At 43.1% G+C, this 24,842-nt stretch overlaps 1 protein-coding gene across 4 annotated transcripts in view; it reads right to left on the bottom strand.

Annotated features, from left to right (window-relative positions):
• The window catches only part of SOBP (sine oculis binding protein homolog), a 119,472-nt gene extending 108,412 nt beyond the window's left edge, over positions 1–11,060 (bottom strand). For 3 of the 4 annotated variants that reach the window (XM_074862225.1, XM_074862226.1, XM_074862227.1), the window contains exons 1-2: positions 10,923–11,060; positions 1,498–1,636 (exon numbers count right to left, since the gene is read on the bottom strand). In XM_074862225.1, coding sequence (XP_074718326.1) covers positions 1,498–1,636; positions 10,923–11,018 — 235 coding nt within the window. In that variant the 5' untranslated portion in view covers positions 11,019–11,060. Of the gene's footprint in view, positions 1–1,497; positions 1,639–10,922 lie in introns of those variants that run through there. The other variant, XM_074862229.1, reaches the window with a different exon arrangement.
• Positions 11,061–24,842: the final 13,782 nt, after the last annotated feature.

Raw genomic sequence — 24,842 nt, 5'->3', positions numbered from 1 at the left:
ATGCAAGCATAATCTGAAAAATAAAAGAATTCCTAATTGTCTATCAATAATATGAGTAGTAGTAATGGAAAGGATTTAAAGAAAAGAACAAAATATTGAAATTACAGCAAAGTGTGCAATGACAGTTATTCTAATTCCTTAATCCTAAATCACCTCAGGATTCTTATTTGTAGGAATTTCTCTAATGCACCTCAGTTAGCTATGGGGCAGGACTTGATTCTTATTATTTCCTCTCCTCCCATTTCTCAGAAAAAGAAACACACTTTTTTCCTTCCCATAGACTGCATACACCAAAAATTTCTACCTGTCACATGTATTCAACATCTTTGTTTGGTACATACAACATATGATTTCTATCATGTGTCCATAAAAAAAGTATGTCACAAATTTCATCAGGCATAGACTGGAGTCACTAATCATTTAATAAAAGATCTATTTATTAAAATATAGATAAATGAATCACATTTCTACACAGGAACAAGTTTCTTCAAAGGTGGCTTAATGACATTGCATTTTCAATGAAAAATAAATATTGATCCCCAATGTCACTGTAGAACTAAGAAGCTGAAAACATTCCGTTTTAACACAATTAGGTTGTTTCACCTTACTTCTCCTTTTTCCACCTTTTTTCTAGCCATCAGTCCTTCAGAACTGGTCTCTCTGGTATCGTACTCATTGTAACACTCACTGAATACAGTGCTGCTGCTGGCCATCAGAAAGAAAACCCAAATGCTGCTGGCCACAAACGCAGTGAGAAATGGCAGTCCAGGAGCATAAAAGCTGATGTAATTTCCTCTCTTTACCTCACCTTTGAGGAACTCTTGCTGGATAAGTCAAGATAAGTCAAGATAAGCAATTTCCTACTCTCCTCTTCACTCTGATGACAAGTCCCTACCCATCCCCTGCGACTCAGGAGTCAATAGGCAACAACTGAATGGCTGAACAAACAGACTGGATCCCATCCTTCGCATTTTGAATCACAAAGATCCAGCACTGTCCCAAACAAATCCTGTCCCTGGAGAACTTCTACAGCACTTGCAGAAGACAGTATAGTACAAACATGGATGAGGAGCCCTTTGTGAACATTCACACTTGTTCCTACACACGTGAATACTGCAGCTCAGAATCTTTCAGCATTTTAAAATGCCTTCGTTTTGAAAGCAAAAGGGTTCCCGAAAGCCACACTGCTAAGAAAGTGCTCCCTCTTTTTCCCAGTTGTGAGCAGTTTATTGGTACCACAGGTACATGACTTTCAACTGACTCACAAAAGGTATTATTTGTGAAGATATATTAGTAAGTGCCTACTAACAGCAATTTTGTTAAGTGATTTCCCTTGTATCCTATTGGCTTCCTCATACTAGAAGGCACTCTCCAATATTTTTACGTAAACCAACCACAAAGCAAGCAGCAGAACACGCTTCCCAATCCACGCCAATTCAGACAGGTTGAGATATTAATCCTTCTTTGCATGAACACAGAAACATGAAGTCTCATTACCTTTGAGAACAGAAATGTGCTGGCGGCTTTCCCCATCTGCTGAGTAGTTCCTGAATTCAATATCTTCTCCATCTTTCAATTCAACCTTATCATAACCATACCAGCCAAGGAGCTCATTCATAGTGTTTTCTGCAAAGTTCTGAAAGAGAAAAATTACCTACTTATTTATGTAATCAATAACCATTTGGAAGGAAGGGAGGACTGCATAAATCGAACCGTATCTGTGCTACATGAGGAAGTGTCAGGTTTGGCCCACCTCCTCAACGACTAATGTTCGTTTCATAAGTCAAGTGCATAAAGTGTAATGCATTTAAATCTCCGACTGGCACATGTAATTATGACAGAGACTCATACATCTGTAATTTAAAGAAAATGAAAAGGAGAGTTATTTATGACTTCTGCTCTGGCACTCAACGTCAGAAATATTTTAACATACATTCGTCACACAAACTTGTCTGTGTTGCCATAAAATATTTAAGACTGCAGCAAGAGAATAACAGAAAACCAGCAGTTAATCAATCTTACTGTGCTACAGTCTTTTCAGCTGGAGCAGGTCACTGACACAATTACAGTTCCTTGAGGTGCCCATGAACCAAATCAAATAAAATCACAGCACAGACGTTCTTCCTCAGTTATAAGCCCTTGCATAGTCAAACCACTTAAAAACTCTTCACCATGAAAGCATTTTACCATAACGTCTCATATAAACATCTCTTATATTTGTTTAAGAAAACCTTTCTCAGTTTTGCCATATTTATTTTCAAACCAATTTCCAAGCAGCCGTGTGGTTACATTTTATGTTTGTATGGAAATGCAAAATATGGAACATGACTGTCATAACTCTCAAATTCTATTAAAAACACGTCCTCTAGGTCATGTGGCAAAAATATTTCTGTAGAAAATGCTCATTACTGGGCCAGGAGATTTAGTGGAGTAAGTTAAGAAATCTGCGCCAGGCGACAAAGCTTTCTGAAACCAAATAGTGCCATGGAGCTGTACAGCTTACGGATTTAGGAAACTACCAAAGGAAACCAGCTAATGAATTATTGTGATGTCAAAGATCAGATTAAAGTAATATGACAACTATAAAATGAAACAAAAAAGCCACACACAAAGCCTTTCTATTTGGTCTCCGCATTTTTTTATTACCACTCTTTCAGAACAAATTCCAAACTTCACTTTCCTGTAAGATCTTGACATCTAAAATAATGCTCCTGATAAGCACCATCTCCTGGGACTCTGGCTACTGGCAAAGGAATAAGGAGAATACGACACCAATTCAAAACAAATGGTACGTGTCAAATTTGCAGGTTGCTAGATTTTGTCTAGTAACTGCTCTAGCTTAATTTTTGAGTGGGAGCAAGTCTAATGATAGAACACAGCAATTCTTCAGTCATTTAAATAAATAAATAAAATTAATCAAATGATAATTGCTTCCGAATTCAAAGCTACAGCAGGTACTCTGCCCCAGAACGTCAGAGCCGCGCACTCATTGATCACACCAGATTGCATAGGTGTTCCTGTCACTCAAGGAGCGCTGTAAAGCAGCTATAAGCAATAAGCACGAGTAATTTGTACTCTTCCAGGAGTATCATCTGTGCAATTGTGCTACAAACACACATTTCAGGAAAAGAAAAACCAAAACAAAAACCCACAGCAGACCCCTGGAGCATCAATTTCCTTTTGTTTTTTCCCCCCTTCCATTTTCACTTGACCTCCTGCTGATTCTGTGGCTGTCCTCTGCAGCCCCGAATTGCCGGAAAACATTGCATCGTTCCACCTCTACCTCTAGTGTCAGCATTATGACAGCCCATTATGTCTGAACTATGTCACTACTAGAGTTTGCAACAATGAGTACAATGTTGTGTAATGTGGCTAACACCTACACTCATTTCTACAATATGTATTTAAACTCTCATTTGAATGATGCAGTGTTGCATTTTAAATACTAGCAAAAATGGGAAATTTTTCTAAAGTTTTTGTTGGTTTTTTAGCTTTTTAGAAAACTTCTCTCTCAGTGCTGAAAGTCTCAATGCACTAACCCTGTCTCTAACCCATGGGAATCCAATAACGGAATAACCTGGAGATGGGGAGTGAAACCTCACCACTGCAGCTCACCCAGAATGATCTGAAGGGGTCCATGGAGGCCCAAATGCAAGCTCTGCCTGCTTCCCTTGCTTTGCTAAATTTCAACTATGGAGACGCAGCCCAAGAGACTAATCTAGCAAGGTAGAGACCAATTGACAAAGTCTTCCTGACTTAAACCCCATGCAACCAAATTAATTGAGTAGCTCTGAATTTGCCTCCTGTGGATGCTTTGTGTTTTATTTGCACTGTTGATCAACACAGGCAATGACTAACTTCTAATTACTTGTCAAGGAATATGTAAGCAAGGCTGTACATATGTTTATTTTTCCTGAAAATCCATACATGTATATGTCTCTTCAGAACACAGTCAAAGCAATGGTTGGGTTTGCAATGGCACAAAGTTTAACTACCTTTCAAGTCTCATTTTCACTATCCATGATGAGTGATGCACAAAAATGAACACTCATAATGACAAAAAATACATTTGATTTTGAAATTACCCATCACTAACACTTGACTTTAAAAAAAAAATAAAAATCACTGGGGTCTTTCCTACTAACTTCAATGAGATTACAATGAGGTTGCATATTAGCAGTAACAAAAGCAAGCACCTTTTTAACACCATGACTTCTCAACGAGGATGCTTGGGTACAAAAAACATTAAGCCATTCTCCTTCTTAATTTATCACACCTATTACATTGATGCTGATCACTCTTAATACTATTCTCTCAGTGGCTAACAGCCAGGGCTTCATTACACAGCACTTTATACACTGCAAACCAAGTGCATGATCCCATCTTTAGCAAGCTGGTAGTCAAAGCTGAGAAATGCTTTCTTCCACACTAACTCTCTCACATAGATGGGCATCCCACGGAACTACAATATCACCTTCCCTCAGTCTCCTGACTACAATACCCATTTGCAGCGATGTCTAACATCCTGTCAGCCGAGATGATGGTCACACAGGTCATGTCATTGCTGAAGCTGCTGCCCTGAAGCTGACCACTATTCTTTCATTGTTTCCATGTATTCTCCCTACTTCCATTTCAATGGAACGCCAAATCTATGTGGATCCAAGATACGGTGACAAGATGGGATTTGTAAAGACCAGTGTGGTGCCAATAGACAAAACACAAATGATGAGATGATGAGATGAGATGTGAATTTTTCTCTGTGTGAATGTGGGGGAGGGGGGGAAAGAGGCAAAAAAGTGCAGTTCTTGATGAAGGAAAGGAAGCAAGTCAATTAATACACAACCTGTACATGCAGAGCAGAACCTCACTGAAAGATGTACAAGCTTCAAAGGCTTAGTGAAAGGAAGGTTGATGATTGTAACAATGGTGCTTGAGAAAAGCAAGAATGTGGGACCTAAGGTTGGAGCAGGAGAGCAGAAGAAGCAGCAATGAAGCGGGCTAGACAGGAACCAGCTGAACTGAGAGATGATGGACCTACCAAAGCCCAGGGAGAAGATGTGAAGATGAGTGTGGATGACCAGATGGACAATGTGCAAGGAGCTGCAATTCCAATCCTTTGCAGGAACAGGACAGCAGAGAGCTAGTCCATGCCTGCTTTCAGACTCATTCCCCAAAAGGATCTGGAGGGTCTGCAGGATGGAGGCTGCCACCCCAACCCCACAGCCCTGTCAGAGGGCTGGGATGATGTGAAAGACCAGCGCACCAGGGAAAACCTTGCCCATCAACCATAAAATCCCAAGTCAGCAATCACGCTGCTGAACTGGGACCCTTGAGCACAGAGCAAATCTCACTGAATCCAAAGAGAGCCCTGCAGAGGTCCATGAATTTCACTGTAAAATTACAGCATGGACGCTAACTTTGTCCTGTCAGGGAGGCAACGCTCGGTCCCCTGTGGGAAAACCAGGAGACTGAGCCCTGGTGCTGCTCACAGCATGGGCCAGCATCAGAGCTGAGAAGACAAGCACAGAAATCCTGCCCTGCATCCTTCTGTGCTCACACCACCACGCCACGCTCGGCCTCTTGTGCACGCACCAAGCAGCCAGGCTCCCGAGGCTGCGGTGGAAACACGGATAACCTCTACAGCTGCCAGCGCGCCCAGGCAGTCGGTTAACGTCCCACCGGAGCCAAATCTCCTGCGCTCCTCCAGCTGACAGCACACCATCGCAGCTGCCTAACTGCCAGGGCATTCACTACGGCTGCAGCACAACCAGCTCACCCCTGCCAAAGAAACTGGCCCCAAAATGCTCCAGTGGCCCCAGTCACACAGCACTGCCAAAGCCCTCCCTTCCTAATAGGCAGCAATTCTTTTTTTGCCCCCTGCTAAGTCCCAAACCACTTATCACCACTGTGGGGCAATGTGTAATTTGCATGTTTTAACTGTATGATTCCTCTATTCTTGTGCTATACAGAAACATCCTCCCTTCTGGAAGAGACAGGATAACTAATTAACTATTATGCTCATTGGTATTTTGACTTGAATTTGCTTCCTATTCATGGGAAGGATGAAGAAGAGTGTGTTGACTCGCCAGACTGTGGTTTCTCTCCTTTGTGAGACTGACTTATATGCTAGACAGTAAAAATATAGTCACATTTATTCCCGCTTTAGGATTAATTTCATTGTAACAGTACACCTGCAGCTTGATTTTTTACATTGCAATGCATCATTTTCCCAAATCTTCGCTAATTAATACATTCTGAAGCTAAGCCATGCTTCTCTTTCCATCTTAGACCTCTTGCCTTTCCTTCTCTATGAACCTTATTCACAGGGGGCAAGGCCTGGCTTCACCGAACGAGGCCTGGCAAACACGGAGGCAGGAAACGCAGGGGAGAATGAGTCTGTCAGACTCATTTTCTTCTAGGTTTTGCTGCTGAATGTTTATTTCAGATCTAGGAGGAAGCACAGTGGCTCCACTCCATTTCCTTGCCTGCATAACCCACTCAGTGCAAAGCCCCACAAATTCACTTTTCGCTTTCACTGCACCAAGAAAAGAAAAATGTTTCTACAGTCACAATACAAACTTGATTTTTTTTTTATTTTACCAGTCCTCACTTTCTTTGCTTATTTATGTTGTCACCATGATGAATTTTATGGTTAGACCTTTATGCTATCAGAAAGCAAAATTTTTTCATGCTGTAATTTCCTTTGTCCTCCCACATACACGTTTGGTTCTATAACACCCACTTTGTTTGGGGAAGCACTATTTCTGCAGTGCACAGGCAGGTGAGGCTCCCTGTGCAGACAATGCAACTCCCTTTTGCAGCCATCCCACAAAGCTCCTTCCACACAGACTCCGCAAAAAAACTCCTCCACCTCAATCTCCTGAAGTAGTACAACTGATAAAGTCTGTCTGCTTTTCCACTTTCCCAAAGACATTTTTTTGCTTTTCAGGAGAGAAGGGAGGAGTTTCCTTGGAATCTTCGGAGTGCTCCGAGCGATCTGGCTCACTCCAGGCACAGCGCTGCTATGCCTGCTTCACCGCTTTCCTCCTTCTGACAGTAGTACTTTTAAATGCCAAACAGGGAATATTGAAACACTAAACTGAAAGATCTTCTGATGAGTTTACTATTAAACTATAACAGATGGGGCTGTCTTAAGCTCTAGGCATCAGGAACGAAGGCCAATTTTAGATACAAATTAGTTATTGAGAATATTTATAGACAGTAAACTCCTTGGGCACATGGAGCGGCCCTGTGAAATTACAGCGCAAATTAATTGCTCGCCTTTCAACTGACAGAGACACGCAGATACATTGTCCTGTTTGTTCAGGAGAACTTCCAGTGCAACCCAGTACTGGATGTAACTTCATTTCACAACATTGCGGAGCACCCGGCTGTTCCTCCTGAGAGGCACTGCTGCCTGGCAGCGGGATGGCAAATGGACGTAAACTGAGGAGGGATGGATGGGGAAGCCATCACCACACCTTGACTAGTGCTTTCATCAGTTAAGCTGTAAAAAGTATTTTGGTGTCAAAATAGTACTGGGTTCCCTGATTACAATAGCTTTGGATCTGTTAGGTGTTCTGTTATTCACCAGCAAGTGAGAAATGGCACTGAACTGAATTTCAGAATAACTATCTGCTCTTCTTCCAAAGCATGAAGCTAACAATGCTACCTTTGGAAGAAAAAATGAAAAGTATCACCTGCAGGAGGAAGGGGGACAAAGAAAAAAAATAACTAGAAAAAAGAAAGAGAGGCTGTGAAGGTCACAGCGAAACAAAACAGTTCCTCCAGAATATATTTTTCATTGAAATGTAATATCAGAAAACTCTGCAGAGTCATGTACTTTTTGCACACAACACTGTATCAAATTAAAATTTGTTATAACCATCATGTACATTAGGTTAGCGATAACAAAAATGCAACTTAATATCTGGCATAAGGAAACAGCAAGCAACCTGAATATCCATCCAGTCATGTTAAAACCGAGATGTGACACTACTGTTGGAAGACACCAAACCAAGCAGTTAGGTGTCGTGATCCTTCTCGAGTAAATATCTGACTGTATCAAACAGCAAATCTTGAAGTAAGTCTCTGTGATGAGGTAATTTTATTGCTCATTCATAGTGCCTTACATTTGCTGTACTTAAAATAGACACTTGTACCAATGGCCTTTTTATTATCCGAAAGGGAAAAAAAAAAAAAAAAAAAAAATCACATATACACCAGTCCTTCTTCTTTCTGCTAGCAAAGGGAGGCAATTTGATCCAATGTGGGCTGAAACCTGAGTAGGTCACTGTACACCATGATAAAATTCTCTAATCCCTGAGCCAAATTTCCCTGAGGGGGCCCTCCTACTTCTCCTTCACTTTCCAAGCTGACTTTTCCATTCCCTCTCTTGTCTTTTCCTCCCCTTCATCTCTTTCATTTCCCCTACCTTAAAGCCTTGATATCTGATCTGCTGCTGATACTCGGGTTACAGTTTTTACAGCTTAGGCTGTCTATTGCTGTATACATTCCTTTCTTTCTGCTCTGCCGTGATTACTTACCAGAGCTTATTTTACACTGGTCCAGATGAAAGCAGTTCAGATGAAGGGAAACAGTCAGCCTGTTTGAACATTACAGATATGAACCTACACAAGGGCACATTGTGCTCCCTCTGTCATTTCACTGCAAACATTTTGCACAGTGTAACCAATTTGTTACATTATTGTATTCCTCAGGTTTATGAAGAACAACCAGACATCTTAATATATCAGTAAAGAAAAAGAGTAAATGATCACCACAGGATTTTAACTTCCTCAACCACTCAAAAATTCAAACCACTTATTTTTTTCCCCCCTCTCTTTCTCATTCTTGGATGATAGCAGCCAACTGTCCCACTAAAAATGCATAGCAGATATAGCATAGTTTACATTGAAAGGTGGCCTGTGTTTTGTGAAAGGTTCTGCCATCAGCTATCTAACTGTCCACCAGAAATCACATTGGTTCAAAATGCTGTTTCTACCTGCCTTTAATTTTTAAGTCAGCTGGAATCTTGAGGTTTCTAACCTTAAGCAGCTACCCATGATTAAAAAAGAGAAACTCTCTACACGAAGGTTAACACCAGTGCTGAATACCAAAGCATTAGTTTAAAATTGTGTAATTTTTCTCCTTCACACAATGTTGTTTTTGTTTCTTCCTCACCCTTTCAGACAAACATCTGTTATACTGTAGAAGAACAACTATCTCCCAAACCGCTGAGTGTGCCTGCAGCCAAAGTAAACAAAACAAACCCAGAGGATCCAGCACAGTCAGCCTTTATATCCAGCCAGGATAACATTTCACATGTTTTGATTAAAATTAGCTAATTTGTAATTCTAGAACCTATGAAACTTAAAAGCTGCAATCCATATAGATCGCATTAGGCGATGCTCTAAGGGGCTAATGCCCTATACTACAGACCTCTGCAGTCCTCAAAACTATGTGGGATTACAATGAGCAATGACTCTCACTCCTCAGTGCCTGCACAGAGCCCTCTCCGAAAATAGGATGTGTCATATATCTCGCAAAGAATAATACCGCTCCTCAGAACTTGAAACTAGTACGGTTTGTTTCCAAAGAGATGCACCGACACTGTTATTTTGTTTGTTGCCCTAATACTACTCTTGTCCACATTTCCAGTTGATGTGCATGCAGAACTGTGTACACACTCATTACACAGGCAGCGGGAGCAAGAACGCCTGCCTTAGGCTGGAAAGGGCACCTAACCGAAATTAGTGGTGTGCAAAAGAGGGGAGAGGGGAGGGGATTGTGGAATCCCGTTTAATTTTACAACGGGTGATCAATGCTCCGAAAAGCAAGGATATTTTCACCAGGCATCACACATATTTCTATACTCGCCTATATAGTACAGATACTATGTGAATGTGTGACATTTTACAGGCAGTCCTCCACTTACAATCAGCCTTTTAATAAATCACAGTCAAATTAAATGTCAGCAGCTTTATCCATAACCAGACTATGCCGTTTTAGTCACTTTATCTGCGCATTAAACAACAACAACAAGTTCAGCTGAAGTCTCGCAAATACGTTGTTCCCAACTTCGGGGAATTGGAGACGTAAAACAAACAGACATGGATTAGACGTGGAAAACAGGCGCAAAAAGTAGGACCGGTGAAGCCTGGAACGGCGACCTAATGATAAAAGAAGTCCCGAAACAACGTTTTTGTGCAATCGCAGCCAGCCTAACATCTGGAGCAGCCGCCTCAAGGCTACCTCCAGAGCACAGCTGGACTGGCACCGGTTCCTATCAGGCAGCTCAGCCCTCCGCACGGTAAACAGACTTCCATCAAAAGCTGCCCTCGGACAGCCACCCCTCAGCAAGACCTCTGCCGCTGCGGTGAACTGCGAAGCCGAGCACGTCAAGCAGAGGAGGCGGCGAGAGGGAGAAGGAGAGAAAAGGGGTCTCCGCGCTTAAGTGCGAGAACGATGCGCGGCTCAGACCGTAACATTTCACTTTGACAATTTAATTACACAGTTGCAGCTGGCTACTGAAAAAGGAGAGAAATACAGTGTTTAAAAGAGGTCCCTTTCTTTCCTAACTTTAGGGCTTCCCAGCTACCTGAGGGGATGGCTATGGAAAGAAGAAGAAAAAAAAGAAAAAAAAAAAAAAAAAAGGCTCATCACTGGCACCCGAGGAGCTTAAAAGCCCAACGAGGGAGAGTTATTTTTAAAAAATAAATAAATCAAAGCTGGTCAATGAACAGGATTTGCAGCCTGTGAATTCGTCTCTGTTTTCAGCCCAGGAGGCGGAGTTGAGACACATTCAGTGCATCCTACAAAAAAAAAAAAAATGACAAGAGATCCTTTCTTATTTCATTTCCATGCACGGAGGCGGGGGGGCGGGGGGGACCCCCGCTCCCTTCCCCATCACAGGCACCTACCTTCATCTCCTCGTTGATCTCCCGCTTCACCGGGTGAGCCGGCTTCCTGCTCCTTTTATTTTCGGGAGGTCTCCCTTCTTTCTCCATTTCTGCCATTTTTTGCGCCTACTTGGTGGTGGAGATGAAATGGCTGCTGGTGCTCTGGGGGGGCCGGGAGGGGCGCGGGGGGGGGGGGCGGCGGCGGCGGCGGCGGCTCTCAGTGGTGGCAGGCGGCGCCGCGGAGGGCCCGGGGGGAGCGCGGCGGCGGCGGTGGCGGCGGTGGCGGCGGCGGCGGCGGGCGGGCGGGGGGCGCGGGCGGGCAGGGGCGCGGGTGCCCCGGCGAGTCAGCCATCTTCTGCCTCGCCGCCGGCCTGCATGGGAGCGGCGCGGGGCGGCGGGGCGGCGGGGCGGGCGGGCGAGAGGCAGCGCGGAGCGAGCCGGCCCCGCGCCTGCTGTGGCGCTGCTGGCGGGCTGCCGCCGAGGGGGCGGCCGAGGGAAGGGGGAGGCCGGCCTCGGCCCGCCGGCGGGCGGGGCTTGCCGGCACCGAATCGGCCGCCGCTGCCCGCCATGGGAGCCGGGGCGGAGGGGGGGGGGGGGGGGGGGCGCCGCGCCGAGCACCGGGCGGAGCGGAGCGGAGGGGGCGGTGCGCCCCCGCCCCCAGCCGGGATGGGGGAAGGGGGGGGGGCTGTGTACCCCCACGCACACGCGGGGGGTCCGCCCGGCCTGGCCCCAGCGCCCGGGTGCCGCCGCCGTGCCCCCCGGCGTGGCCGGCCCGGTCCCCCGCGCTCCCCCGGCGCCCGGCCCGTCCCCGCCGCAGCCATCGAGCCAGCCGGGGCTCTCCTCCGCTTGGTTACTCCCCGTTTTTCCCTTTATCCGCGCCTGGGAGGTGCGGATGAATGGTTTGGTGGGACGCGCTTCAGCGAGGAGGTGCTGGATTACAGTACACGCAGTGGGGGATACATTGATTATTCCTGGGTTGTGCTTTCCCGCTCCCTGGCAGTCCCTAATTACCCGATACAATAGAGTACGGTACGGGGGTGTCCATTGTTCCATTAGTCAAAATTGTAATTGCACGGGGTTTCTCATTATGACGGCGATACACCTGAAAATTACAATTTTTTTTTTTCATTAAAAAAACCCCGCAGTTGAAAGATAAACTGCGTTCCGTGTGGGTATGAGTAGGCTCCCCATAAAAATCTCTGTTTAGCCTGTCAAAGATAAGTTCGTTTTGCGTGCAACAATGTCTAATTTACATTCTCTGTTTCTGAAGCTTAAATCACTGACATTTTTCAGTATGAAAAGTTGAGCAGAACTCCTTTGCTCGTTTTGTGACTAAAATGAGCCTTGCTCGCCTGCCTCAGATGGCAGAGTGATTAGAGACACGGAGCACATTTTCCCCTGTGGCATTGAAAATAGGAAGAAACTGGGATTTTGCGAAGTCTTAGCTGTTAGAGCAGTGAGCATCAAAAGGTGAGATAACAACCAGACCTCAGCCTGTAAAATCCTAGCGCCCATCCGCAGCAGTAAGGTCATGGCCGTTGTGAAGCGAAGGTGCTGCCACTCCCCTCACTGCCTGAAAGAATCAGGCAGATGTTGGAAAAAAACAGATCTGATTGTTCGTTTCGCGGAGCGGCAGGACCTCACCGAGCCCCTCGAGATGGCTCTGCCGGCAGCGAGGAGCTGCAGGAGTCAGCCGCAGAGAGGGTCGTGCCATGGGCTCCGTTCGACCTGTGCACCCCGGCAGCAGGAGCACAAGGTCTGGCCTCAGATTCGCCAGCAGCAACCATGAGGAAAAACGGAGATTTATTTTTTTTCTTGCCTGTGATGTTTTAAAACACGGTGAGTTCTGAAACTTGGGGAAACTAACTTGTGACTCCACAGGTAACCTCCAAGGGATAGTGCTTAATAAAGAGGTTTCCTTCCTTCTGTGCCCCACCACTGCCAGCAACCTCATCTCTTATGTTTTGTTCACCATATTGTATTACAAACTATTCGGTACAGTTGAGCTCTCATCAGGTACAGAAGATATTCCCAGAATCTCAATGTATTCTCTCTCACAGTAGGGATAAAACAGGCAACGCAAGGAGAAGGCTACACAATCCCATCTAGCCTTGGAGCTCTTTGAAATCTTTAGCTGGAAAAAGCAAGCCAACCTCAGACAACCATTCTGCTTTGAATGGCCACTTCCTTGCTGATACATGAAGTCTTTCTAACGAAAAAGGCAAAATTAATTCTTGTATTAGAGACATACCACTAGTTTCTCTGTAGAGCTGATAGCAGAGTTTTAATGAAAACCTTAGAACTTCTGCTAAACAGAGTATTGCCTGAAATGGCACTTGTTCAGTGAAACATCTGAAGACTACTTCTCAACACTTACCATCTACACTGTAATAAAGCACTGTTTCACTGCATAAATTTAACAGACTGAGTTGATAATCTGATGAAAAGATTAGTCCCGAACTCCCAACATAAACAGAATTTCCTTTAATATTAGAAGGGACTTTGGAGAGTGCATCTGCAAGCCCAAATGATGCGAATTGTCTTCAGGAGGTTACAGTGAGAAAACCAAACAGAATGTCTTCAGGATCAAACCTGTCATTCCAGTTTTCCTGACTAATGGCTGAAGGTTTGGCTGTAAATTTAAGGACTTCCCACCCCTCTCACTACCAATTCTGAACGCTGATCCTCACTTGATCACCAACAACAGTGGCTTTCAGTTAGGTTTCTTTTCCAGTTGCACACTCTGAATACTCTTAAATGGAGATGTGAACTTATGCCTCCTGTCAGTAGGCTCACTTTTCTCAGCTGCTTCTGGTAAGCTCCTTAAAAACAGCCTAAAGTCCCCCGGTACCTCATCAACCACCAGATGAAAGCCATGCTCTCAGAGTATATCCTGTTTTTCTCAGTGGCTAATACAGGCTTTGGATGGATGCAAAAGTTTTACCTCTCTGTGTCCTAATAATACTATGTCTTCATCTGACAGCAGATTATTTCTGCAACTGTCACGATTCCTATTTTTCTAGAGCTGTTATTACCTTTACATATTGCATATTATTATACTACATATTCTTGGGAAGTTGTTCTTCTAGTGATAGCATATGGAGGACCATCAACTGTCAACACAGAAGTTCATGCATTTAGAGTGCTCAGACGTTATCTGACACACATTGTAGATACTGAAATAAGTTTTGGAAACCGTCTAATTATTCCACTTGTTACTGGGGAGGGAAAGACTGACAAAAAGGAACACTTTCAGTTTCTAATGGTAGCTTGTGAACTTGTAAGGAGAGGCAGAATATCAGAATCTATGGAAGCCATAAATTTGTCAGTCATACAATGGCATTGATCTGAACGTCTCCAAAAAGTTATGAGAAAATAAATCTGGTATTTACATTACAGAGACCCTAACATTAAATACATTTACCAAACTGTGATGGAACATATTTCTTGTGTGAAAACCTCTATTTTTGGTAAAGAAACCTGGTTCAGCAGTGCTCAATATGGATTCTGCAACATCTTAAACAGGTAAATAAAGGTGGCTGATTGGATCAATAGGGCTGCTCGCATTTATTCTACCAGACAGAGATAGTGGGCTACGTGGTATCGGTAAGCAGTTATCAGCCAAAGATGAAATCCTGATCCTGTGGAAATTAGTGAAGATTTTGCTCCTGAGTTTAATGAGGCCAAATTCCTTGTGAAATTTCCAAGGTGATTTTAAATCTGTCTGGTACATAGTGTGCTTTGGAAAGCAAGAATCCCATTTTCTTTAAAAACAAAAAATGCAGGGTTTTCAAAATACATTTCTATTCTCATTCAAAGGAAAAATAAGAAAATGAGAGGAAAAAAGCTTCATACTCCTGATTGTAACTCATCTTAAAGGGAGTAGGAACTTCATATGAGGCTTCCCATGATGAGTGTGCGCTCTAACCACAGTGAGATTGGGTAAGTTTCTCACTGTCTCGCCTGTTGAAGCATTTTGGGGTGTGGGGTTTTTTGCTTCACTCATTGGTTACTTGCAAAGTTGGGAAGAAAAAAGCCACATGATCTTTCGGTGGCCACTAAGTCACCTGCAAGGCTGAGGTTCAGGTCCCTGCTGTATCTGAGTCACGGCAAGAACCGGAGTTTTCCTTCCATTGCCCAAGCGTGTGTTTTACGCACAAAGTGCTTTGCCAAGCTCTGTATTTTTGTTCTATCACAGCTTTGTGTTTCCAGCTCTGAATTTGCACTTGGATTCTTGCAAGCACAGTAATTTGGACCTCTGAAAAACAAATATTGTTCCTAAAACAACAGGTGCAAATGAGTTACCTAAAATAAATCTGCCCAGGTTTAACTTATATTCTATTATTCATATTCCTATTTATTAGTATTTACATGTTTTAAAAGGGCACCAATCCGCTTACTAGAGTTGCTTTTTAGATAAAACGAAAGCAACGCTTTGCTATAACTAAGTTTTTCAATTTGGTCTTTATTAATGTGTAGCTCTCTTTAATATTATTATTGAGCTATTTCTTCTCATTATGGCCTACCGGAGAGGACAAGATAAACAAGCAGGCCTGATTTTCCAGCCGGTAAATATGTAAGCAGCACGACGGCTTCAAAGCGAAAGGTTTGAAAGGCGACGGGCATCAAACAAATGGCACTCTGGGGGCACGCTGGGAACGACGTGACGGTTTTCAGAGGCAAAACTGGGACAGCCGGGGTAATGACTGTAGCAGTTGTGCTGCCCGGTTGGGAGGCGGGAGGCAGGGGCCGAGGCCCCGCGGTCCCCGGCCCGGGGGAGCCCAGGGGAGCCCGGGGGAGCCCGGGCTGTGGCGGCGGCAGCGGCGGCTGCGGCGAGAGCTCCCCCTCCTGTTTCGCTCCTTCTCAACACGGTGGGAACCGCATCATGGAACCTCGGATACCAAAAGGTGTGTCAGCACAGGTCTGCCTGCGCCTGAACACACATGTAGACCCGCACATCGAGGAAGAAAGCCGAAGGTAAAATGGGGGGCTCTGGGGGGGGGTGGGGGTGGTGTTTCCAAATAACAGCCGCTGATGTCGCAGGCCAAAATAAAGATGCGTCTCTTAATTGGTTTCTCTTAATATTGCTGATAGTTTGCCTTATTGTTCCCTGCTTGCCAAGGTGTTGTCAGCTCTCCATCAGGTTGCTTAGTAATGCCAGTCACTGTGGGAAACATACGTCTACGCAGTCTTTCACAAGCTAACCTATTCTCATTTCACCTGTATCCGAGGTGAAGCCATAATAAACAGGAATTTAAATTCAGGTATTTGGTTTGCTGAAGTATTTAATTAAGCAAAGAAATTCATTATATGTGTTCATAGAAAAGTACCGTTACATTAATTTTTTCTTTTTTCATTTGATTTGCAGTGGAAATGTTCCTCTTTTTGTATGACACGCTAAGGTGATAGATTATTTTCCATCAGAAGCAAATAAATGCACTGTAGGATTAAAATATAGGCTCCCAATGTTTTTCGTTTTTAACTACAGCCAGCTATTTTCATCCACATGGAAAACATACATGTGAACTTCTCCCTCGCTTCAGTTCCACCCGATCCCCACTTCCACTTCAGTGATATTATTTCACCCATACCTCTGAGAAGGGGCACATTCCACTCGTTCCTGAGCTTGGATGAACGCCCGCAGCATTACTCACACACGGTAGTGTGTCTGTAGATTCCTTTCTGCTGTGGATACTAATCTCAATCCAGAGTTTCCTTAGATGATTAGAGGTTGTTCTGCAAAATGTCAGGAGGTAGCCTCTCCAAAGCAGACACAGTATGGCAGCTGAAATGGGAGTAGTGGCGGCATTCCAAATACGAAGGTCTGGAAATGTTTGGAGGTACTTTAATATGGATGAATATTTCATTTTTTGTGCTGTTTTAGGGTATCATTGTCAAACCTGTACAGATTAATGGCAAGATAGAGCCTTAATACTGTTAATGCTTTTTAAAGTTCTGGCAAACACAGAGAAACTTTATTTAACTTTTAAAATCATTAATTAATGATTCCTCTTCTTGCCTGAAACTTCACATAATTTGATAACAGAAAGAAATGTTAACTTGTTTCTCTGTTTCTTTGTTAAATACTTCCAAGTCTTCTGTTAAAATGCCTTTTTGTTTCTTGTTTCATTTCTCATGTTCCCTACACCAAAAGTAAGCAAGGAGAAGTCTTCTCCTTCTTCAGCATCAGAGAACACCACCTATGCCATTAAAAATCAATCAATAGTAAACCTTTAAAAAGGTATCAGCAATGCATTAAAAACCAAATTAGTAAAATATGCCCCGGACACCGGTATTGACTTTGGGGAAAAATCTTTATCATCTGTCTCCTGCTACACCCTATCTACCCACTACGGTTATTCAGCGACTCTGCTGTGACATTTTCGTATTGAATATAATGCTAAAAACCGGGTAGAGGAAAATGAAGGACCTACGGATGGGCAAGAAACTTAGACGCATTATACCAGACTTGAACTTGGCTGTAACAAACTATGCATTTGCAACCTCTAGACTTCATTACAGTTAAGGACTGTACCTCAGAATGAAACCTGTGAAACTTAAAAAGTTTCATTTGGTTCAAAACAGTGGTCTACTTGCTCTGTTATACAGGTTGGTAAGAGCATATACCAAGCTCTACTTTCCTGTGGGCTTCTTATTTCCTTGTGGCTGATACCCAAAATGGTGACCTCCAAAGGCTACTTTGGAGAAGGTCTGAGGTATCCGAAAGACTCTCCTACTCTCTATGACCCTGTTTCTCACATACCTTAAAAGCAGGGAACTGTCAAAGCCAGAAGCAAAACTGGTGAGGGGTGGAGACTTGCACTCCCTGCAGCTGTCCCACAGTTGTAAAGCTCCCTCCAAGGTGAAATGAGAATATTTACAACCAAGGCAAACTCATTTCTTCACCCGTCGTTTCTCAACAACAGCCACTTCCACCCCTTCCCATTCTTTTACTTCTCCACGCAGAAGGCAGCAGGAAAGAGTCTTCTTGTTTTCACTTTAAGAAATGGTTAAGTCTCCCAGATGCTACAATGACAGGAGGAGGAGGGAAGAGATTGTGTGGGACCAGGATATAGCAGAAAGTTCTCCCTTCTTTTTAACTTCATTCTTTTTTTAATAGATCAATCGTGCTGATACATTCCTGAAAATATTATTACAGTAATCTACATCAAGTTCTTCCTAAAAGGAATCCCTCCTCTCTTTGTCTTTCTGTGAAGAATAAAAGAATTTTTTACAATAAAGATAGTGGTTTATACATTTCCTCATAATCCTGTATTCCCCCTGTGAGCTTTGTTGCATGATATAGTATGTCAGTTTAAGTAACATCTGTCAAGGGATGGAAAACAATTACAGGTTCTTTTCATTCATAAAAGTCATTCTGGAGTTTCTTCATTCTTAATTTTCTTGTCATGCTTTCAAAAACATTATATCATTTTGTCCAAATTACCCCCTGCATTGCATATACAAGATACAGTGGGTTATTCATTTCTTTCCTGGACCCAAAGAAACATGTCAAGGTATCTACAGTGACATATACTAAATGATTTAGACTCAGGTAAAGTTGGGCTTTGACATGTCATTATTTGACAATTACTCTTCTACTGCAATGCTTGCTTTCCTGCCAGCATCTTGCCAGAATCTTACATGACATGTGATTCAATCTCTTGATCTTCTCGGTTATGTTTACATGAATTTTAAACATCCTAATATATAATGGCAATGCATTCACACCACTGTGGTGAAAAGTCTGTCAAAAAAACCCCAAACATACCTTGGGAATGCATAACAGAAATATATTCAGGACTAGGATGTGGCATGTATTTTCACTGTAGGAAAATGTTCTTTATTCAGCAAATCAAAGAATAGCTGAGATTGGAATGGACCTCTGGAGATCGTATAGTCCAATCTCCCTGCTCAAAGCAGAGCAGGTTGGCTCTGTGTCCGGTCATGTTTTGAATATCTCCAAGGATAGAAACTCCACACCATCTCTGGGCTACCTGTTCCAGTGTTTGACCACCTTCAGAGTAAAAAGTGCTTTTTCTTATGTTTAAATGGAATTTGCTGTGTTTCAGTTTGTGCCCATGTGCCCCTTGTCCTTTCACTGAGAAGAGCCTGGCTCCATCATCTCTACTTCCCCCCCATCAGGTATTTTTACACATTGATCAGATCCCTCCGGAGCCTTCTTGTCTCCTGGCTGAACAACCCCAAATCTCTCAGCCTCTCCTCATATGTCATATGCTCCAGTCCCTCCGTCATATCTATGGCCATTCACTGTCCTTGATCCATTATGTCCATGTCTCTCTTATATGGGGGAGACCAGACCTGGACCCAGCACTCCAGATGTGTCTCACCAGGGCTGAGCGGAGAGGAAGGATTACCTCCCTCAACCAGCCAGCAGTGTTCTTCCTAGTGCACCCCAACCTTCTTTGCTGCAGGGTGCACTGCTGGCTTGTGTTGAATGTCAGAGTCCCCAGGGCCTTTTCTGCAAAGCTGCTTTCTAGCTGGTCCCCCACCCGTAATACTACAAATATTATTAGTCTCTGGGTGCAGGACTTCACATTTCTTTGCTGAACTTCATGAGATTCTTGTTAGCCCATTTCTCCTGCAATTTATTCAGTTTGCTTTGATTTATGATCTTTTAGGCAATTAGTATAACTATTATCTGGAAATATTTGTTTTCCTGAACTGTGTTGCTTTTCCTAATTAAATCATGCATGTAACATTAATGATAATAATCTATGTCTCTTTCTGCCATAACCAAAAATGGATTTTGCTCAAAGACAGTCCTAAGAATCCTTCTTTACACAGGTAGGGTTTTTTGCCTTAAAACAGGATCAATGTATGCATCCATCTCCATCCCAGATTCTTGAAGTCACATGTGGTTATCAATTTCTTTTCACAAGACTACTAGTTAAAGCAGAATTGACATGTCCTCACTACTCCCTTTCAGATCACCAGAGGGTGCTGATGGGAGACGGTCACACACAACTTCTATCCACCCAGCTGGTGTGGCGAAGGCTTGCCACAAGACTTCAGCTTTGGATAACTTCTGGGAGTCGAGGGTCAGGAACCCCGTGCATATCTTGATTAGCACACCTTGAAATCCTGCCCACATACATGTCAACCGCTGCCATGCTGTGCTCTATTCTGAATATCACTAGAGGTCCCCAGGTGCACCACCATTCCTGCAAGCTCAGGCAGCAATTCCATTGGCTTGGAGAGCCCAGGCTCTCTATTATTGCTTCCTCTCACCCCCCAGGACAACATGAGAAATTGCCTCTTGCATAGTTCAGGTGAGTCACAGCTAGTGCCTCTTAAGCCCCAGTGTGAGGAGCTGTAGACTGAGGTTTACTGGCTTTACCTGAACTGCCAACACCAAAACCAGGTCCAAGGCCATCTTCAAAACTGATGATTAGTTGGGGTCATCTTGTCTGTTGTTAACTAATGTTACAACTCCCAGTTAGTATTACAGCTATTTTTCAGATGAAAAACAATCATGAGAGAGATAAAGTGACAAAACACATGTACTTCAAGAGTCTTGTGGCCTCAACTAGAACTGAGCTCTTATGTCTAGTAGGACAGCCCTGTCACCATTAGAACATGTAATCTAACCTTCTTGGAAAAAAATGAAATGTGAGCCTCCCTTTGAACCAGCTCGACTTTGAGCTCACTCATGAAACACCAACGACCTTTGAAAGAACACGGGGATGGCACCATTGACAGATTTTGCCTCAGTTGGCTGCAAATAAAGTTATTTGAAATAACTGCCAAAGCTGTAATTTATCAGACTTTTTCACAGATTCCACAAAGGCAAGGAAATTCAAAGTTGAAAGGCTTTCTCCAGGCAGCACATGCCAGGCATTTGTGCATGAATTGCAGGAGGGGAAATGATATGTTTCTTTTAGAGCTGTTGTTGCCATCATGGAAAGCGAACAAGCATCTGTGCTTCGGAAATCAGTGGAAGGAAGGTGTTCCGTGAAAGGGAGCATGTGGGAAAGCGGCTTAAAATGGTGAGAGTGTATGAAAGTAGCAGGAGTTCTGAATGCCATTGGGGAGAAGAACTGGAACAAGGCTGACACATAGAAAGGTGGTGAGAAAGCAAAAAGAAATGCAAAGAGGAGTACACTGAAGGGGGAAAAAAAAAAAAAAAGACACTTTTGGCTAGAGAGTAGGCCTGAGCAAATTCCAAGAATGAGAGAGGAACCGAGAAAGAGGAAAAATTATAGGGCAGATGGAAAGTATATCTATTAGATGATTGTGCAGGTGAACGTGTAAGTTAAAGTTTTGGTGTGTTTTACTGTGGAAACAGATAAAAAGCTGAAAATCAGACGTCCAAGCAGGACTCCTGATAGAGCAATGATCTATACTTTTATACTACACAAAGTCTGTAAGATGACTGTCCCTTGTAGCATTTGCCACTGATCCTGAAAAAAATGGGAAGATTCACATTTAGTAATATTTAATTCAAGAGGACTGTTTAACTTAAATCACCGTAAGGGTTGCACCACCAGTCCTAAGGTTCTTAATTTCACTCCGGGGCTGACGATTTCCTGTGTCACTACACTGTGAAGCTGAATCCAGAATAACAATTTAATACTTGAGTGCCCAGAGCCAGGCAGATGCTTTGCATAAAAGTGTTCTCTTGTGCACGTCGAGTGCCTGCAGCTCCCCCCGGGAGGTGGTGGGTGCTAAGCACCACCAAAATCCAGGTCACCGTCACTCGGGAGCTCAGAAAGGAAATGAGGAGCTGAAGTTTAAGACTAAACTTACAAGCAAGTGACATCATCGTGGAAGAGTGTGTCTCTGAAGGACTGCCATGCTTTCTGTCATTTGAATTTTGGTACATAATAGGCATGAATTTGTAACTCAGATACCTGCATAGCTTGTAACAGCCTCCAGAAATAATATGAGGATAAAAGAAAGAGGGAATGAGAGAGAAAAGAAGGAAGATGGGGGGAATGAATAAAACAGAAAGAGATGGACATGTTGTTCAAGGCTTTTTTTAGACTAACTTGGGCATGCCTCATTGGCTCTGAATGCAAACTATTAGTTAGGAGGCTTAAAATAAACATAACGAATTGGGATTTTTTCCACATAACACATAACAAAACTGTGGAACACAGGTCCTCAGGATGTTTGGAGGGGCAAAAGGCTAAACAGCTCCAAAGAAGATCTTAGAAGAGCCAGACTTGGAAGTTCTAGAAAATAGATCCATTTTGGTTAACTAAACATGATAGACTTGATAGAGCATCTGGCTTAAGAAGTCTCTAGAGCACAGTCAGGTGGAAGCTGGGTGGACATGACACAGGACATACTTCTCTGTACTTGCTCAACTTCTCATTCTCTCCCCTTAAGCATTCCATACTGGCTCTTATCAGAGACAGGGTACACTATCTTAGATGCTCCTTTCATCTGACTCCATAGTCTTATATTCTACTTTGCATTAATGGCTTATGATTTCCCTTCTATAGCTTACTTAACTGTATTGGCCTAGATCAATTGTTCTTCCTCTTGTACAGCAGTGGTAACGACGATTGCTATAATGTTAGATTTTAGTAATTTTAGAGCATGTACTGAAGTGACAAGCAGACATTTTAATTACAGGGATTAAGAGGAGAACAGATGCAAGTGAGTCAAGTGCTAGGTAAAAATAAATGCATCGCCCCTTGTACCCTGAGGGTCATCACTCTTTGTGTCCAATGGATTGACATCAGGAGAAATTCAAAAGCAGAGGGAATCACACTGAAAAACACCTATACTGAACAGAAGGGTTTACATAGACTGGGAGAAAGTATATAGTATAGATAGTACTGTATAGTATAGATGAATACCTTTGTTCATCTTGTTTTCATTTCCCCAGAGCCATTTAGTCAGTGCTACTTAAAATACATTATTTTGTCCAGACACAGAATTACAAGGATGGATTCAAATGATTTTGTTTAACTTGGGATTTCTAACTCAAATTTTAAAACCATTTTCTTTATCATCCGGGTTGACTTTTATATATTGAGACTTGGTTCCCAGACAGACATTACTCTCCACCTGGTAGCGAGGCAGCGAGTGGGCACAGAGGGTGAGAAGCCCCTTAGAAAACCGTTTCCTTGAGTGCTCTGGTCTTTAAAGTTGATCAGTAAACAGTAAGCCAGTGCTGAGTCTCTGGTGTGGAGTGCTCATGCTGTGTGGCACTGCTTAGGGAGTGGCTAGTGGCTTTCTCAGGAACTGGATCTTTCAGGCACTCTTCAAAGGGGACTCATAAATAGAAAGGTACAGAAACCCAGGTGGAAGTAACAAAGGCACCAGTGACTTCTGCAAAGTTTACTTCAGAGGAAATCTGCAGCCAGCCTTGATGGAGAATATATAGCTTCCCATCTAAGTGAAAAAGTGGAGACAGAAAAAGGTGTACAGATCTTCTCCCCTCAAACCCAGCATTACTAGCAGAAAGAACATTTAGTATTGTATCTATGTTTTGATTATGCATGTGAATAGCAGGCAGCAAAATACAAATAACACTTCATAAATTACATAGATTTAGTCCCCGAGAAATAAGCATTTTAACCGAGAAACACTTCCATTATTTATTTAAATACACATAAAATGTATATGTTGTATATGTTTGCCAGTTTCCTACTATACTATGACTTCAATCCCTGGGTTGTATCACTCCCTAGTAATTGTGAAATGATAAATGTATAGCTTTTCAATCTGTTTTTCACCTAACATACAAAATCCCATTTTTTTTTCAGCTGGACCCTACCAAATTGCATGATCTTCTGTGATTTTAAGGGATGCCAAGATGGAACACACTGGAAAAAAAATACATAGAAAATCTATAGATTTGTGGGGCAGGGAGCTTAATAGAGGGCATGTGAGTGAGCCTTTGTTCAGCATGGCTGTCATTTCCTCTTTGCTGCATTTCAGTCTTGCCCAGACCATGAACTCCTTAGGCAAGGGACCATCTCCTTTGTTCCAGTTTTGAAATGTGTCTGGTTGGAGTTTTCCACTGCTACTAGAGTTCAATTAAATACAAATAATAAATAGTTAATGGGTTGCCAAGCTGCAGAGGTGGGGCTAATCAGCTGAGGCTTCATGGGGTGGTTAATGATGGATTAGGAATGAGGGAACTGATAAAGCTGAATATTTAAAGGCTAATATTGTACAGGATGATGGATGCTTTGTCAGCTTCGATTGCATATGACCAGGACTAACATTGTGCTTATCTTCCTTCTTCTTCTGTAGACTACTCAGCTCCAAAACATTGCTGTTTTGAGAGCCTCTGTCCAAATTCCCCTGAGTGGAGCACTGCCCGTCAGAGGAGATGGCCTAAGAGGTTTTCTTACAATTGAAATAGCGTTGGGAGGTGAAAAAACAGTGACTCTACGAAGGAGGGGTGTTATCAGCCGCACACTCGCCTGCTCCTGTTCCTATTCAGCTTGCTGAAATGGAAGGATTTCAATTGATTTTGTTTTCTTTGCAGTGCTGGCTGGCGAGCCAGTGAGAAGGGAGCTGTGTTCTGTGAGTGTGCGGCACAGGAGGGGCACGTCCCACTGCCCGCGCACCGCTGCTGAGAGCTACCGGGAGCTTTGGCTTTTCATCTGTGCCGTGCACCGATGAGCTACTGTGTCATTGTGTGTGCGGTAAAAAGGGTAACAGAAACCTACTCATACAAAGGATCCCTATATATCACAGCTATATTTATTTATTTATTTCTTAAATAAAATAAAAATAATTACGCATATTATCATTTATTAACCAGCAACACGTTGTGTTCTGATATTGGTATCTCAGTAGGTATATTTAGGCTTAAAAATTAATACCTTTTAGTGCCAAATTCTGTCCAAGAGATGTGACTCCTACTGAAATCAACCGATGCTAAATGATGCTGTTTTTTCAGCGTCTAACTATAGGACCAATAAGGCCTTCGTCCTTCTCGGTAGCCTGTCA

The sequence above is a fragment of the Strix uralensis genome, chromosome 3 (genome assembly GCF_047716275.1).
Source record: "Strix uralensis isolate ZFMK-TIS-50842 chromosome 3, bStrUra1, whole genome shotgun sequence".
NCBI classification, from domain to species: Eukaryota; Metazoa; Chordata; class Aves; order Strigiformes; family Strigidae; genus Strix; species Strix uralensis.
This window is presented reverse-complemented; position numbering and strand designations above follow the sequence as displayed.